We start from the raw sequence: 18,316 nt of genomic DNA, 5'->3' as shown, positions 1-18,316 counted from the left end.
TTCTTTTCTTGGTAAATTACAAACTAAGTAGTAGGGGACAGGAGTCATTTTTGCAATACAGAATCAGCCTGCTGAGAATTTAATTAAGTTAGACAAACCCAGGCCTACGAAATTATTTTTGTTTCAGTTACTGTTAGCGTTCTAAAACATACAACATTTTTGCCCTGTTTACAAGCATGCCATCATTAAATTAGGTAGAACTGCAACATGATACAGCGAGATGGAAGACAAACAAAACTACTACAAATGTTACATTCAGGTTGTCCTGTACTGTGACTGTATCTCACTCATTTTATATAGATAGGTAAATTCTCATTTTCTCGACATTTCAGAACTCGTGTGTTCACTGTTATTTATACACGGCATGACATGCAGCAGAGCATGAGGATGAAGATATGAGTTACAGTGAAAAGCTGGCAAAATAGGCTGCAGTGCCCACCCTACACTGCAATAATGGGGCCAGTGGCACAACATTGCTGCATCTATGGTTGTGAGAGTGCTATTTAGCATCCAACAGCCCTCTTCCCAGAGGACAGAATAAGGATGGGTATTACAGCGACCTTAGACGGTCACTGTGGTGAGAGAAGGATGAGAATCTTGTTTCTTGATCAGAAGGCTGATTTATTGATATAAGATATATAATACATTATAACTATACTAAAAAGAATAAGAAGAGAAGTTGCAGAGAGCAGCTATGCCAAGAATAGAATAGAAAGAATGCATAACAAAGTTCTTTGCCCAGGGAATCTGTCTCTGAGCTGCTCCTGTGATTGGCTTTTAATGGTACACAAGGAAGATGAGCTAATCACAGGGACACCTGCTACATTTCACAACAGCTGATAACAATTGTTTACATTCTTCTTCTGGGGCCCTTTGCTTCCCAGAAGAAGGAGAAATCCCAAAGAAAGGATTTCTATGAAGAAATGTCTGCGACAGATGGGTGAAAAGGCACTCTCCCCTCTCCACCTGCTGTCAAGATACATGATGATACAATTTAGCCTAATCCTAAAGTAAGAGGTAGCTCAAGATACCTACTGAACTACCTACAGACAGAAAAGAATACATAAAACAGAGCAGGCCTAAAAAAGCAAAGACTCTACAAGCTGGATGTACCAATTTGAAATGTTTAATGAGATTCACTTTCACACATCCAAATGACTGTGCATGCTGTGAATTAGCTCCATAATCTTCACTTGCTAACATACTTGATAAATATACCAAGAGCTACGCATTTCTAACTTCACAATTAAAAAATCTGTTGGCACTTATCTTTTCTTTTTCTTATGAATCTTGACTCAGTGTTTCCTTTAAGAGCAAAACACTAAGTAAATGGAAAAATTTCAACAAATTTGAGGTGAATTGAATTTTATTTTTACTTTGCCAAATTAGTTGTAAAACATGCGTTATTTACCACACCTGCCTGACAGAAATGTTTCCTAACTGATAGTTGTTTTGAAGTACATCATTCTTTCCTCAGAGCAATTTTAGGAAGAAATGCCTTCAGAAACAACCATCATTTCAGAAAACAGAATTCCACTGAGCACAAATTGCTGAAGATTGTTACAGGGAGGTATTCATCAGTTACAAGATTCACCACACATTCCTGTCTACTTCTTATTTGGAGAATGACACATATTTCAGGTTTTTACACTTGATTCTCCAACTGTTTAAAAAGTTATTTAGGAGCTACTGTTACTAGATTAAACAGCCATTTCTTTAATTTTACAACTATATGCAATTACTGACACAAAATGGTGAACCCAAGCAACTCCAAACACTAAGGATACTGTCTGCACCAAAACCCACACCATAATACCAAACTATATGACACCCTCAGCAAAGTGACAAAGAGCAGAATGGCAGGTTTAATGAGCTCCTGGCATGAGAACAATATACTGCAACCATCTTCTATACAGTCAATGGTTCCTAAGCAAGCCTTTGAAAATCAGCAGTTTATGTTAAAATCCACATCTCAAAGAGTAGAATAAAACAAAGGTATGTATTTAACTTAGGAGCCCTTCCCTAGTAAAAAGTATCTCAACATGGTTTAGATGATGTGTTATAGCCCCTTTGGTTAAGATGTGCAAACTATGCAACATGTGCATGTGCAACAGAAAATTGGCGCTTATGGCAGCAGATACCTACCAACGTTGCAACAAAACTAGGCTTAGTTAGAAAGATATATTAAAAGGTAAAAGAAGGCTTTATTGCAAAAGTTGCTCAGAACATTATCAAAATACATTTTCCCATGAAGAAACTGCCCCAGAGAAGTATCAGCCAAATCTTCTCCTTGGAGCTCCATCTACTGACGTAAGGAAAAAAAACTAAAATAAAAAAGCTGCCACATGTTACTCCTCAGAAATCAGACCTGGAGCTTTAACATTAGGGACCAAAGTTGGCAGTGAATGAGTTCCCTGCACAGATCCTAAAAGTGCTTCCTCCACTGTAAGGATAGCCAGCATAATATAACAAGATTTACCTTCCAGGGATTCAATTCCAGTTGCTTGGGCCAACAGATCTTCATGTCTTGCAACAACCTTAAAAAAAAAAACAAAATAGAAATCAATAGAGAAAAATGGGGTCATGAGCCTAAAAGAAGTATTAAATATATCACAATCATTCCTACATTAGGGATTTAAGTATCAGCACCCCTATATCAGCCAGATATAGGAAAAAGCAGTACATCTCACAGGAGAAAGGGTTGTAAGAACACAAGGTGTTTTAACTCACAAAAGCAGCAAGCTCAAATTTAGAAGAGGGCCAGAAATTAATTAAGATGTGCAGCAGAGCTGACAATTAGAGACAGCAGAGCACATTTCAACACATCTTGATACTTAATAATTGTAAATGTGAACTTACTAATCATACCATAATAATGTATATTCTTTTTTTTTTTTTCTATTTACAACATATATAAACTAGTTCCCAAAGAATTTACTAACTGGGGCAGGGGGAGGGAAGAAGCAAGTGCTGAAACTACAAACAAACTTAGCAAGTGTTCTCATTACAATGTCTACTGCGGATTTGTGATTTCTGCATAGAAAAATTCTTCTATCTTAACTCAAAAGCCCTTCTGAAGGTGTAGAGGTATGTTAACATAGGTTATATCTGCCTAGCTAAAAGTAAGTCTCAGGGCTTATGTTACTCTTCAGCACATGATGTAAAGGTGCAAGCTCTCCCTATCTTCTCACAATGCCATGCTGAACATGGCCTCAAGTGTTTATGAGTTGACACAATCATTTGGAGTAAAACAGCACACAGTGATATGACTACAAAACCTGAAAAAATACATGGCTACCTGCTACGAGTACTGACTGTAGGCTTAACTGAGTTGTCAAACTCACTACTAGTTTAGCTGCAAGCTGTACCTTTAGTAACTGCTTGCAGAGGAACTGGGCAATACCACAAATTACAAGCTTATAAGAATACTAAGTTTTTCACTAGTTTATATCAATCATCCCAGAATAACAGGTACGTTTTAAACTTACTTGTAAATGCAGCTCTTTATCCAACTGACTAATACCTTGAGCAAGTTTGGCCAGCTGCTCAGCTATCACAGCCTGATGGATGGACTGGGAAGTGTAAGCTTTCACATCAAAGTCTTCTCTGAAGAAGTCAGCATAGCATTCTGAAAAAGGATTTAGGATTTTAGGGATTTATTTTCGTGGTTTGGAAGAATGAAATAATACTTATAGCCCTGCAGTGTACAGATCTCTGTCAATTTCTTCAACATAATAGTAAATGTTCTCTACATTACACAGTACAAACGTCGGAAGAGGGCACAATCATAAGAAACAAGTCTGGAACCGGTAACTGAGGTTCGTGTTTGTTTTGGGGATTTTTTTTTTTTTGCAAATGATGATAAAGTCACATGTTTCTTTATTCCCCACACCCTTCTCTTGAGCAGAATACACTAAAAAGTATCAACATCTTATTTTCTCAAACTTTGCAGTGTAACCAGAGTGAAGCTGGTGAGCCTGTACCCATAGCCAAACACACGAGTCAGCTGCAGATCATTGACAAGTAGCATGAGACAAAACTTCATAAAATCATAGCGGATTTCGACAACAGTGTGAGTTTATAAAACAATTATGAAATAACACTGCAATTATAACTCTGGATCAACCAAGACCAGAGTTCCCAGACAGCTATTCTCAACTCAACCGAGCACCTTCGCCTCATGTTCCAATGCAATTTCTTTCTCTTTGGGAGCAAGCGAGCCCCAGCGCACACTCCGCGCACCCATCGCAGCCCCTCCCCGCACCGGGGCATTCGCTCCCCCGCCCGAACTCCGGGGACTCCCCCTCCCGCCCGGCCCACCGCCGCCCTCACAGGGGACCCTCCGGCCGGGGCCCGCAGCGGAGAGCCCCCGGGGCGGTCGTGCCGGCGGCGGCTGTGCCCGGCGCTGCCCCCCGAGCCCGCGGCCGTGCCTCACCGTCTGCCCGCAGCTCGGCGAGCGCCGGGGCGGGGGCGGCCCCCGCCTCCTCCATGCTGGCGGTGCCGGAGCCCGCGCGTCACTCCCGGACGCGGCGCACGGCGATGATGGCGAAGGAGCGCGACAGGGCGGGCGGCGGCGGCACCGGCAGGGGCACGTGGTGAGCGGGGCGGCCGGGAGCGGGAGCGGCCCGGGCCGGGCCGTGCCGTGCCGGGCCGTGCCGTGCCGGGATGGGCCGTGCCGGGATGGGGGGAGCCGTGCCATGAGGGGCCGTGGTGCAGGGGGGAGCCGTGCCGGGGGGAGCCGTGCTGGGATGGGCCATGCCGTGAGGAGCCGTGCAGGGTGAGGCTGTGCCGGGAGGGACCGTGCCGTGAGGGCTGTCCCCGGCACCCTGCGTGGAGCAGCCTCTGGCCGGCCGCTTCACCAGAACGGCAGTGCTGTGTAAACTGTGCTGCTCTGCAGCACCGCCCGTGAGAAGTAGCTGAATGACGAATGTTTCAAACGCTGTTTGTTTTTTCCAGATGCTGCAAGGACTGTTAGTTATACATGATTGATGACATCAGAGAAACTAAAGAATGCCAACTAAAAGATCCCATGGATTTGTTTCATTCTGGGCAAGTTGTAAAAATATGTGCTCCTATGGTCCGCTATTCAAAGTAAGTAACTGTCATGTCAGCTCTGTCATTTTCACTGTTTAGAAACTTGTTTCTCAAATTTATAATGACTAAAAATGGGTGATTACCTTCTTCTCCTTTATTTAAGACAGAGGTAGATGTGGGACGTGTTTTGTTTTACATATTTTCATTACAGATCTACACATAAAATACTTGAACATCCCCAGAATACTGCATGTCAGAACAGCATTTTAGGGTAGCTAATCAGAAAAATGCCTTAACTATTTACCTCTAAATCTTCATGTGTCTGCAGGTTGGCTTTCAGAACCTTGGTTAGGAAGTACAGTTGTGATTTGTGTTATACACCAATGATAGTAGCAGCTGATTTTGTGAGATCTGCAAAAGCCAGAGACAGCGAATTCACAACAAACAAAGGTATTATTTTTAAGAAACCATTTTCTTGTCAGAATGTTTTATGTGATCATAAGCGAAATTGACCGGGTGAATGAAGTGAGTTACAAAACTTGACATCAGTTAACAATTTTGGTATACTGTCTGATTATAAAAACACAGAAATAATCTAGTGAGAGTAAGCACAGCCCAGTGATAGTGGGTGAAATGAAATAGTGGAAAACCTTGTCTCCGCCTGAAATCAAGGGCTCCAAAGTGATTTATATCTGTGGGGGTTGACCACACATAGCTACTCACTCCTTCTTCCTTCATTCTCCCAGCACAAGGGGGAGAATAGGAAAAGCAAATGAAAGAAAAATTCATTTGTCAAAATAAAGGCAGCTTAATACGTAAAGGGAAGAAAAAGGGAAAGAAACAAGTTATGCAAAGGCAATCACTTCCTACTAGCAGACCAATGCCTGGTCTGGACCACTGGAACAAAAATTCCTTGTCCCAACCCACCCTATCGTTCCAGTTTCCTTGCTGAACTTGATGTTATACAGTATGGAATACTCCTTGTTTCTGTTTGAGTCAGCTGTCATAGCTTTGCTGCAAACTTCTTGCCCACCCCAGTCTGTTTGATGGGGGTAGGGGAAAGCAAAGTGAGAAAACCAGGAAGTTTTGACACTGTGCATGTACTTTGCAACAACAGCCAAAACAGCTGTGAATTATCAACATTGGTTTTATCACAAAATCCAAAATGCAGCACCACACAGGCTACTATAAATGAACTTCAAATAAATTTGACAAGTAACTCCATCACAGCTAGACCAGGTACCAAGATGACAGTAAGATTCTTTTTCTAGCAATTGTTTCATGTGTGTTTCAGAGACAAACACTCAACTCATCCAGGAAAATTTTCTAGTCTCTAGCAAAAATAAGAGTGTTACTAAAGGTGAAAAAAGCAATAGACCAGGCATTGATACAGTGGAGTCAAGGACTGACAAAAGAAGGCTTTCATATTAGCCAGACTGGAGGGTGGAAGGGGCTGTTGGTGGATGACTGAGGAAATGAGCATAAGAAAGCACAAAAGAGACCAGAGGTTTAAGCATGGCTGGAGTTGAGGGGGAGAAGCAAGGCTTCAGGCATGGTACAGGAACATAACCAGAACCTATAAAAAGAAGAAGTATGAGACCTATAGAGTGTCATGGCTATAAAGAGATCTGAAGTATGTGGGAAGAGGTGACGAGAACGATAGAGATCTGTTGGCGTGAAGTGGCTGCAGCAGAACAGTGTGACAAGGAATGTATGAGCATAGGCTGCAGCTGGAGGAATGAAAAGCACCACTAACATGCAAGTAAGATCAGTGTAGGGTCTATAAATTGGGATGATTTAGTCTATTCAGGCCACAGAATTTGTGGTTTTGTAAGTGTATATGTAATAGGGAAATGTATTTCACTGTTTTAGCATTGGCTATGAGTTATGGTAGTAATGCACCCACTATTAGGGTGCATTATTCAAACAGAACAGAGCAATTACAGAGAAAATTCACATTGGAAAGCACAGGTAGACTCTCTTATGAGTGGAATGCAACTACAAAAAATCCATTAATAACTCATTGTATGTAAAAATAAATGAGTAAGACCATAACTGACTCAAAGCACCACAGTTACTAGTTTGCCCCCCTTGAATTTACTTACACTTCTGATCTACACAAAGTATGGTGGCATTGAAGTTCTACAGGTCAGATATGGAATGTATTCTGGGGAGTGCTGGGATAGGGAAAGAGGAGATGAAATGTTTTAGTGTTGTAAACAAGATCCTTTTCCTACTCAGTTGTTTTATGCTGTCCTTAATTTTACAGGCCTATGAAACACTCTGCTTCATGCTTTGACCAGATTATAGTATTTACATTATTGGTATTTGCATTTTTTTTGTGGTTTTATGTTTAACTTGCTGGCTGTTTGGGGATTTTGTCTTCTAATTAGAGGGGCAGGTTTGCAATTTATGTTTTACATTTTCTTCTGCATTCATGTTTCTTTGTTGTGTATTTCTCAGAGGTAGGTGTTCTTTGTGGCTGCTGCTAAAAAAATTTATGTGGCTAGACTCAGTATTTATATAACTTAATTCTCAACAAAGAGAAACTAGGCATGTGGGCTTATTCTAAACTATTAGGTATAACAATGTAAATCTCTTCAGCTAGAGCACTATTGAAAGGACACTTTTAAAAATAGATGTGCAAATATTTTTTTTGCTTGCTGGAATTTTAGGTAACTTTTAGAAGTGCCTCAGCTTTATTGAGAGGGTGGTGGTGTCCTTTCTTACTTAATCTCCACCATTTCAATAACTACTTACTTTCCTCTAAAACAGAAAAATGTTCAGAAAGCACTTGTGGTCTCTTCAGTACAAGAAGTGCACTTGTTTTGTGCATTTGTTGGATCATCTCTTTCCATCAGTGCTCTGATACCACGCTGCTGCTTCTTAACTACAGCAATTGTTTACATGGAAAGTGAGTGCTGAGACTGCTTGAGATATTTGAGATGCCTTTAATGTAATGCAGTAGCTGTAAAACAGGAACTCATGTTCCAAATGACCATCTGGCTCTCTGCAGGGGCTTAGTAAATCACAAGTAGTTCAGCAGACCCAAGCTGAGGGGCACTGGCACTTTGGTTTCTCACTAGAGACAAAGCTGCTAGAGCTGCTTCTGCACACGTGTGCTCTTTCCAATTCTGTGTGTCACACTGTGGACAGAAAACAGCCACGTTGGCACAGAAAAAGAAAATGATGGGCAGGGATGAGGAAGGGCAAAGCTTATGGGTGTTTTAGTTCTTTCCTGAAGGATTGGTTCTGTAAGGAAGTTTCAGACCTGGCAAGACAGCACAGCAAAGGGGCAGCATGCAACAAGAAGGGGCAGGCTAAGAGGGGAAGCATGAAGGCTGCTGAAAATTAGAGAATGCCTGGTTTCATAAATGGTCTTTGTGAAAGATCAGCAACTGACCAGTGTCAGTCAGAGAGTGTATGTTAAGCCAGCAGCTGTGTAGTACACCTATATTTGTCTGAATTTCCACCTCTGTTAATAGACATACTCACTTAGTAAGTAACCCCTGGCCAGCTGCCTTTGTTTATTTGTGACTGAGGGCTTCCAGAATCACAGAATAGATGAGCTTGGAAGGACCTCTATAGGTCATGTTATCCAGCCACCCTGCTCATGCAGGGTCACCTATACTTGGTTGCCAGGACCATGGTCAGACAGCTGTACAATATACAAAAATAGCATTCAAAATTTAGAACCTGTTACTTTTATTTTCTGGGGATTTTTTAATCTCTAAATATCTTTTCATTGGCATAGGTGATCACCCACTGATTGTTCAGTTTGCTGCTAAAGAAGCACAGGTTTTGTGTGATGCTGCCCGTATCATCTGTCCTTTTGCAGATGGAATAGACCTAAACTGTGGCTGTCCTCAGAGGTAAAGGTTTGAACAAGCTGGGTAAATATGGGGAGATAATTAAGAGACTAAAGAATGCTGGTCTTCCTTTTCATCATAATTTCTATCTTAACCTAAAAATAGATTTCAGGAGAGTAAGAGCTGTTTAAGCTGTCAGAAATGTCTCTGTGGTAAGGCACTGTTCTGAGTGCTCCCAGCTGCCTGTCACCATGGTGAGACTACTGGGAAAACTGTATGTATTTGCCAACTTGCCTTTTTTCATTTCTGAGATACTGAGTGTTGGCTCTGAAGTGTCCGTCCCTTCTCAGCAACTGTTAAATGTGCACTACCAAAAAGAGCTTGCTACTAATAATTTGCAGAGTGGTTTGAATCATGATGAAGCAATTTCCAGAATAATGAGGCAAGTCCATGATGTCTCAAACTTGCTGCAAGTGAAGGATAGTCTTTAAAATAAATTATACAGATAAAGTAGTGAAAATAATTTTCTCCATCTTTTATTAAATTTATAAGTATAGTGAATTAGTGATGTACTTCTCACCTAAATTGATAAAGATTTTGTCTTGGCAGTGAAATAGAGTAGTAGTTCCTAACTGGTTCCATTGAGAACCATCTATTACATGAGTGCCAGGCAATCTTTTTCTAAATAAAGACCTGAAAAATGTAGGAAAGTAAAAGATAATATTACATTGCAAATAAATTTAATTTCTCTATTCTAATTAGGTTTTCTTGACCTAAAATTATAGTATTTGAGAAAGCCCTTCTGGAGAGATCTGAGGCTTGTGCATGGAAGTACTGGGGTTTTTTTAAGCTAACTACTGTTAAGTATGTAGAACTGTCTGTTCCTTTTAGGCCAAAAATGCATGCTTACATTTGAATCATTTGTTTCTTGTGCAAATTAGTTTCAAAATAACAAAAGTTGGTGTACTTTATGTGCCTCTACAAGAAAAAATATTTTAAAAATAGCTGCTGTTATGTGGAAGCAAAGGTTATTCTTGCCAGTCAAAATAGTGAGACCAGAATATCACAGAAATAATGTCCTCACTTGCACTTCAAAAAATCCTCCTTCTCAATATGAAGTTGTCATCTATTTAAAAGAAATCTGTAACAGGGGGAGGGGAAACATCAAATTATTTCTTTTATGCATGCTCTGTAGATTAAAATGTAATTTATTTTCCTTATGAATCTGTTTTGAACCTAAAGAAGTTGGTCACTTGTCCAAAGTTCTGGTAGCACAATGGAGACTGAACCAGGATCTAAAAGCTGTACCAAACTGCAAACAAATAATTGATCTGCAGCCAGTACTATCTCTGTTCACTTAACCTCACATGCTGAAGGCCACATTGATGTATGTAACTGATATTGATCTGCATTTCTTCAGATGTAGAATATGAGTGTTCTTTTTCTTTTAAAGATGGGCAATGTCAGAAGGTTATGGTGCTTGCTTAATAAATAAACCTGAGCTTGTTAAAGATATGGTGAGACACGTACGGAGGCAGATCGACAACCCTAAATTTTCAGTATCTATTAAAATAAGGTAGGTCTAACTTAACTGCTGTTTGTGGAAGAATCTTTTTTTTTTTCTTAAATAATTTAGTGTAGTAGTAATGATATTTATAATTCTATTAATGCAATACTATACATTATAGTCATTTCCTTACATGTGAAGACTGCTGAGATTTTTTTGACTCAAATGTCTGGGGCAAGTAATAGAAAACTGAGAACCAGCACAGCCTTTGACCACTTACCAGATAACATACTGTGAGCTAGAGTTCTCTTGCAATCCAAACAACATGAAAGAACAAGTGAAAAGATGAGGGCTTCTATAAAAGAAAAGCAATACACAGTCTGTATCATCACAAGGATTTGCTTTGTGAGCTATTAGAAAGCAGAGCCACAGTTGCAATTGAGTATAAAGGGATGGGTAATAAAACTGAGGACTGGTCCCACAGCTGCTGTAAGGAATACGTTCTGCTTCCCTACATCAGCTTCTCAGCTTCTGTAGACTTGCTTTTTATTGTTTTGTGTGCAGCCCAGAGAAGAGAAGGCTCCAGGGAGACCTTAGAACAGCCTTCCAGTACCTAAAGGGAGTGAACAAGAAAGATGGAGACAGACTTTGTACAAGGGCATGATGTGCCAGGACAAAGGAGAATGGCTTCAGGCTAAAAGAGGGCATGATTAGATTAAAAGAAATTAAGAAGGAATTCTTTACTGTGGAGGTGCTAAAGCCCTGGAGCAGGTTGCCCAGAGAAATTGTGGATGCCCATCCCTGCAAGTTTGTAAGGCCAGGTTGGATGAGCTCTGAGCAGCCTGGTCTAGTGGAAGATCCAGGACTTCTCCATAGCAAGGGAATTGGAACTGAATGATGTTTAAGGTTGCTTCCACATGGAACCATTCTATGATTCTATGACCATTCTCAATCCATTGTTTAGCCATATATCCTATGTGCCTTTTGTTATTTGCCTTTTAAGTTGCAACTCAGTTTCCAGTCCTTCTGGAAAGGGGGACTATTATAAATTAGATTTTTTTTCCCCACAAAATATGCAAAATCATGGCCTTGATTTTAGAGTTTTTGCATACCCTTGCTCAATCTTTATAAAATTTACCATGTGTATTACAGAGATGTGATATAAGTGGGAAATGTTAAATTAAATACCAGTTTCCATACACTAAACTCATATATCTTAAAAACACCCCAAAAATCAAACACTGTTTGCCAACTGTAATATTGGCTTTATACTGTTATTTATGGAAATCTGTGGTAATTCCTCCTTATGGAGAAGTGCTTTTTATATAGGCCAGGAAATTTATTACCTACTGCTTTCATTCCTTGCAATTTTAGGATCCATGAGGACTTAAAAAGAACAGTTGACCTGTGTCAGAAAGCTGAAGCAGCTGGAGTTTCATGGATTACAGTACATGGGAGAAGTATAGAAGAAAGGCATCAACCTGTACATTACGATGCAATTAAAATAATTAAACAAAGCATGTCTATACCTATTGTGGCTAATGGAGACATTAAATCTTTAAAAGATGCTGAAAATGTTCATCACTTGACAGAAGCAGATGGTAAGATTAAACATACTCTTTTTTCTAAGTACACTTACAGGTTTCAAGGTATTTATTTTGAATGTAAGTAGGACATGATTTGAGTGCTTTCTCTCCTTGAGGAGACAAATGAAAGAGGATATTTTAGATGCCGTAAAAAACTCACAAGCAGAATCACTGGTGATCATCAGAACACTAGAGCACTGCTACTCAAAGCCACAAATAATTATTTCTGAGGCAAATTACAAAAGCTCTGTGATTAATTATGCTATCTTATTACTCAGTAGTGGAGTTCAGGGGGACCTTCAGACATTCTGTCTCTTTATGGAGCTGATAATTCTAAAGAACTGTAAACTTCCACTTGGAAATCTCTGCTTCCTGCACATGGGAGCAGATTTCCTACAGTAAGAACACCGTGGAAAAGGGATGTATTGTTAAGCCAGATGGTTAACTTCAAGGACACAGTGAGGCATTGCACTTTCATTTCAGTCATAGAATTTAGGGATTTTTGGCAGTTAAGTCACAATAGATTCCTGCAACTGTCTGTCATTTCAAGACAGTATGGAAATTTGGTATATGTTCTGAAAAGGTAATCTGTATCTACAGACTTTGTGTCTTCCAGCTAGAGAAAAACAGGAAAGAGAACAGTACCTGTGGCAGGTTTCTGCTGACATTGTTGCTGTTTAATAGCTACAACAGAAATTGAACTGAGCTGCCATGCTGCTTACAGTGACTTTCCCCACAAATACAGAGCAGAAAGGAAATGCATAATACAAAAAAATGTTCTCATAGTCCAGCTGACCTTCTTCCGTAGTAAAAATATTAAGCATTCAGTTTTTTCTGTCATGGACAATAACAAAATAAATGTTTCAGTTTTGATCATCCTATTTTTTAAGAAAAGACCAAGTGTGATAGATTATATCTAGATAGTGCAGAAAACTAGAAACCCTTAAATCACAGAAGAATTACAATAGAACTTTTATGGGTTTGTCTGATAGTATTGGAGTAGAGTTGCAAATACACTACACGCTTGTTCAGAAAGATTTACTGCATATCAAGAGTCCTAAAATGTACTTAATTGTGCCATTGAATTGAGCTTTTAGTGGAAGAACAGTGAATAGACTGAGTTACACAGAAAACTATTGGTCCTCTTTTGTCTTCCCATCATAATTTTATGTTACAAATCAATAAATGTGTGTAACGAATAAGAACAAAGTATAATTAGTTGCGGTTTCAAAAGAAGGGAAGAAATGCTTCTTGTGACCTGTGTTTTGTTTCAGAATCTCTGGAATGTGTGGGTAGGTGTTGTAGATCCTCTGAGGTTTGCCTTGTTCAATGGATTTCTCTGACACAGCTGTAATACTCATCTCTGTTGTTCTCCCATTACTATCTGTAAGCTTTGGGTGGGTGTCCTAAGGGGTGCTCTACAAAGTCCACAGGAAGATTTAGCATAAAATTGAAACTAGAATGTAACTCACTGCTTTAATTTCCAATTTGAAGGTATCATGGTGGCTAGAGGACTCTTGGCAAATCCAGCCATGTTTGCAGGATATGAAGAGACACCTTTTCAGTGCATCCAGGACTGGGTTGACATTGCCCTTGAGCACGGAACTCCTTTTACGTGTTTTCACCACCACTTAATGTACATGATGGAGCGCATCACTTCAAAACAAGAAAAAAAAGTTTTTAATGTTTTATCAAGTACCTCAGCAGTACTAGATTATCTGAATGACCATTATGGTTTGGGGCAAATGAAAGTATGTTAGTCCTATGTAAGCTTGTATTTTGCAATTGTCGATAAACTGTAAAATTTTTCATTGGGTTTTTACTTTTTAGTCATATTTGTATATTGTGTAAGTATTTTCAACACAGCAAAACATTATTATTTGGATGATAGTTTATATTTTTATGTCTCTTTTTTTTTTGCTCTAAAGAATATTCAGGATTCTACAAATGTGGAATTCTGTTACAATGCATTACCACAGAGAGGATTGATTATTGTAAGGCCCCAGTAATTTAATTTTTCACCAGATAATTGCTCACAGCAATATGATTACAAAACTAGGGCCTTTCTTACATTAAACCTCCTAAAATCAGGACTACTTATAGATAATGACAGTAATTTCAGACCAAAAGAATACAAAGGGAGCCACTGTAGGAAGTTTTTGCTTTAGATGACAAAAGCTTAAAGCCCATCATACTATCCTTTTTTAAATTTGATGTTTCTTTTGCAGCCTAAAACTCTATTATTTATAACTTAGAAACATTCCATACTTCTTAGAGCAAAAGAAACACAGAATAGATAAACAATTATGGAAAGAAGGAAAAAGAAAAATGAAGAGGGAAAGAAGAAAAATGGAAGAGATAGTTTAAGTACAAACTTAGCTGAATCTAATTACAAGACTTCAAGTTTAATCTAACTAAATTCAGGGTTTTTTATCTACCACAGAATAATTGTATACAAGATTAAATCCCCATCATCTACCAAACCAGAACTTTTTAGGTCAAAGAAAAGCTGACAGATTCTCTCAGTGGGGCTCCTGCAGTCCTTTCTGCCTGCTGGCATGTTGCTTATCAAAGCATGACAGCCACTCGGCTTTGAATCATTACATTGAGGTGAAATAGTGAAAATTAGAACAAGATAATAACATTACACACCAGCTGCATTTGTTCTGCAAGGGAAATTTCACAAAACTATACAGTACAATTATTTGTAATCAAATAATTTTTTCTTTATACATGTACACAGAAATTCATACCAAAAATTGCCGAGTTTTCTGACTGTGATTGTTCTATGAATATACATGTGAATATTTCCAGATTTTCTAAATAAATTACTTGGTTTTGTATGCAGTTGTAATTTTTTTTATTAGACATCAATCTGGAGGAGGGAAGGCTGCTTTTGATGCTACTCTTCAAATCTTTTCATAGTTCAGGTATCTTAAATTATCACTGTTTTTTAATGCAATAGCATAAAATACTTGATTATTTTTCATAATGAATATGTGTGATTTAGGCATATAAACAAAAGTTTGAAAGGCATGACCCAAGGCATCAGGTCCAGTTCACTAAGGCAGCAAAGTTACGTAACTCCTGATATGATCACCTTCCCAATGTGCTAACAAATGGAAAGCTACAGACATGCTTTGCTCTCCTAGGCCAATTGAGACAACCTCTGCAACCATTTTTGGTGTGTCCATTCCTTCACACAACTATTTTTTCACTCTTCTGGATTGTAATATTTTCTTGATGTTAGTTGGGCACAGTTCTGTTTAGCATTCCAGGTAAATTCCCAGCAGTGTCCTCTACAGTTAATGCTACTTCTGATACTTCACTTTTCCTTAACTAATATTTATCATGTAAATTATGAGCTCCCAGTTTTAGAGCAAAGTTCTTACTTCCCAACTGCATGACTAGGGAATTTGTACTACCAAAAATTCCAGTATCAAGTTCATCCAGTTATGTTGCAATACTGTTCTCCTCAGTTCTGAAATGCCCCCAGCCTCCTCTGAACTAAAACTATGCAACTGAATTGTAGAAGAAAAGAATTTGTAAAAGTATTAACTAAGCCCTTTGATGCCATCTTCTTAAGAGTTTTATGATTTGGCTAGCAACTACTATATGTAGCAAACTCCCATTAGCCTCAAGGAGCAGAGAAGATTTACTATATATAACCAACACAAAGGCTTTATTTTTATCTGTAGTATTGGGAAAATTGAATTTTAGAGGACTGGAAATACCTTGACCTATTTAGGAACTGAGTACTTGATGATTTTGAAGGCAGCAGTTGTTGTGCCTGTGTGAGATTAATCACAGAGATTTCTGCCTGAAGTACAAGACCTAGGTTGCTGTTAATATTGGTAGTAATTATGGAGTGCTTGATCTGGCCTTTTATGTATCATAAAAGTCAATGCAAGTTCATCAACCCTTTTCAAGGGTGAAATGAATTGTTCACCTTCCATTCTGAATTTTGTATGCATCTGAACATACTTCACTGTGTTTTTATAGAATGAACTGCAAAGTTGGAGTCTTTAAGCCATACTTTGAACACCACACTGTTCCAATATACATAAATTGCTAAGGATGAGAGTTATTCAGCTACCAGTGTTGTTTTTACAATGTGTTCATATTTCTCATTATAAGATATTTGAATGCGGAAAAATACTAATTTCCAGGTTAAAATCACTGGATGTAGTCCTTCTGCTGTATATGTTACTTTTAACGTCACCAGGTGGTCAGTCTTTCTATTTCCTAGTTTTTAAATGTTGTAGCATAAGTACAAAGCAAGTAATATAATATCCAAAGCCTTGTTTCCTATTTTAGGTTCTTTGCTCCTTTAACTGATCCTGTTCTTTATGTTAAACGCACAACAATACCATATTCTCATAATACTCTATGCTTTTGCAACTTTTATCTTGCTACAGTAACTCCAGCACTCTCACACAGTCTGTACAATTCCATTTTCTCTATTGCCTATTCTTAGACATTTTAGGTCTCTTGGGTTGATGGTTGGGCAAAACCATTGTGTGATGGTAAGGCTGTCACAGAAGCCAAAACAGAACAAGTTTAAACTTTCCTTTTGTTTCAAAAGAGAATTAGTTGATTTCACTCCTCTAACCAGCCATTAGTATGTAGGCATTTCCTATTTCTGCTTCTGAACACTTTGTCACTTCCCTAATGGAAGAGGGAGGTATTCCTTTAACTGTAATTCTTGAAGGTTTGTGAATTTTTTTCACTAAAGCAGACAGCCATTATATATATATATATATATATATATATATATATATATATATATAAAATGGCATCATATTCATCATATGGTGGTTCAGTATATGAGAGACAGCCTTAGATGAACAACCCTTCTACAGCTTCAGTTAGAATTCCTTCCAGGAGCAGCAGCAGAGTGTACTCAACAGGAAAAGAGAGGTCTCACAGAGGTTTGCAGGAGACCTCTCTCTCTTTTTTCTTCCTATCTCATTTTGGGTTGGTGGGGAACATGCATCAGCTGCAGGGAAGTGCACAGCAATCATACTCACAGTGAGCCTTTCTGAGATCTTACAGAGCCCCTAAAGTGAAAAAGTGGCTCCAAGTCTCTGGCATCAGGGACAAGTGAATACAGTCCTACCAGTATGAGGCTGTGCTACTGGGAGAGCAGCTTACAGTGCTGGAAAGGTGAGTAAGCAGCTCAGAAATGGAAACTGCTCTGTAATTAAAGGAAAGTCTATTCACATTTTAACAGCTTCAGTGAAGTATACTGGCTGTAGGCCAATAGCTAAAATGTAATAACCAGAACATTCTAAGAGGTTGTGTTTTGTCTATAGTGCTGATAATGTATGTTTATGAAAAAGTGTTAGAAATACTACTTAAAACGGGGGCTATTCCTGCTGTGTAGATTGGATTGAAATGACTCCTTATATCTCTCTCCAGTATTTGTTGTGCATAAACAATTATTTGGGATGTAACCTTTCATCCAGACATTGCTTGGCAGCAACTAGAAAAATGTTGACACACTGGCTCCATCCCCAGGCTGCAGACCTGGGAAATTTTAAGTAAACAATTTCAGATTGTGAGCAGCTGCAAACAGCTCTGCTCAAAACTGCTTATGCAAGAACTTCCCACCCCATGTCAGTTCCAATGGATTAGAGTAACAAAGAACTACTATTCACAGCATTTTATGTCTCGTGTTGATGGAACTTAATTGGGAATGAATTCCCCAAAGCAGGTAGTTGTGTCAAAGAGTGCTGGTGATGCCCAGGTAGACTAGGTAACCTCTTCCACTGACAGCACCTCAGCATCTGTTAGGATCAAAAGGAAAAAGTGATCAGAGCATGGCCTTCTTACATAAGAGCAAATAAGGAGAGCTGCATGGAAATAACGTGCTTGGAGCCTTGGGTTGCAGATAAAAAACATTGAGCAGAACCATAGGATAGAACAGGGTTTTCTGAAGGAATACTGTTTTATTCATGAGGCCCAAACAGGCCTGTTGTAGCGTGTTTGAGACTGTTGTTGGGTTGTTATTTGTCTTTATGAATGCTGGACCTGCACTCCTTGAGAAAACTACTTACTGGGTCTTAATACATTTATGTCGGGTAACACTTAAAGGAGGGAATGGATGGAAACACAGACTATTTTAATTGAATTTTAGAAACTCATGATAATGTTGGAGAGCAGAGTTGAACTCCCAAGTCGATTAAGCTCGAGTCATAGAGCGGTGGGATGATCACAGCAGCATTCCGCAGTAAAATGCTTACAACCAATTCCCTAGACAGGAAAAAGCAATGCTCATTTTAACCCACATCAGCGCGTAGATCCACGCGTTTCCCAACAGAAGTGCGGCACCGCACGAGTGCCCGGGCGGCCGGGCCGGGCCGAGCGCGGCCTGTGCG

General features: G+C 39.2%; 2 protein-coding genes across 4 annotated transcripts in view; one reads left to right on the top strand and one right to left on the bottom strand.

Annotated features, from left to right (window-relative positions):
• COG5 (component of oligomeric golgi complex 5) overlaps positions 1-4,576 on the bottom strand; it is a 174,191-nt gene extending 169,615 nt beyond the window's left edge. Inside the window, exons 1-3 of one of the 2 annotated variants that reach the window (XM_005481884.4) lie at positions 4,436-4,576; positions 3,489-3,628; positions 2,480-2,537 (exon numbers count right to left, since the gene is read on the bottom strand). In XM_005481884.4, the coding sequence (XP_005481941.2) occupies positions 2,480-2,537; positions 3,489-3,628; positions 4,436-4,490 (253 nt within the window). In that variant the 5' untranslated portion in view covers positions 4,491-4,576. The other variant, XM_074540047.1, reaches the window with a different exon arrangement.
• On the top strand, positions 4,453-14,779 carry DUS4L (dihydrouridine synthase 4 like). 2 transcript variants are annotated; one of them, XM_005481887.4, is made up of 7 exons: positions 4,453-4,595; positions 4,957-5,091; positions 5,363-5,484; positions 8,789-8,906; positions 10,297-10,419; positions 11,725-11,951; positions 13,431-14,779. In XM_005481887.4, exons 2-7 carry the CDS (start codon positions 4,982-4,984, stop codon positions 13,694-13,696), a joined length of 966 nt encoding a protein of 321 aa, XP_005481944.1. In that variant the 5' UTR covers positions 4,453-4,595; positions 4,957-4,981; the 3' UTR covers positions 13,697-14,779. The 2 variants fall into 2 exon arrangements, with proteins under 2 accessions (XP_005481944.1, XP_005481943.1); XM_005481886.4 differs by lacking the exon at positions 4,453-4,595 and adding an exon at positions 4,625-4,777.
• Positions 14,780-18,316: the final 3,537 nt, after the last annotated feature.

This window comes from Zonotrichia albicollis, chromosome 4 (assembly GCF_047830755.1).
Source record: "Zonotrichia albicollis isolate bZonAlb1 chromosome 4, bZonAlb1.hap1, whole genome shotgun sequence".
In the NCBI taxonomy this organism is placed as follows: Eukaryota; Metazoa; Chordata; class Aves; order Passeriformes; family Passerellidae; genus Zonotrichia; species Zonotrichia albicollis.
This window is presented reverse-complemented; position numbering and strand designations above follow the sequence as displayed.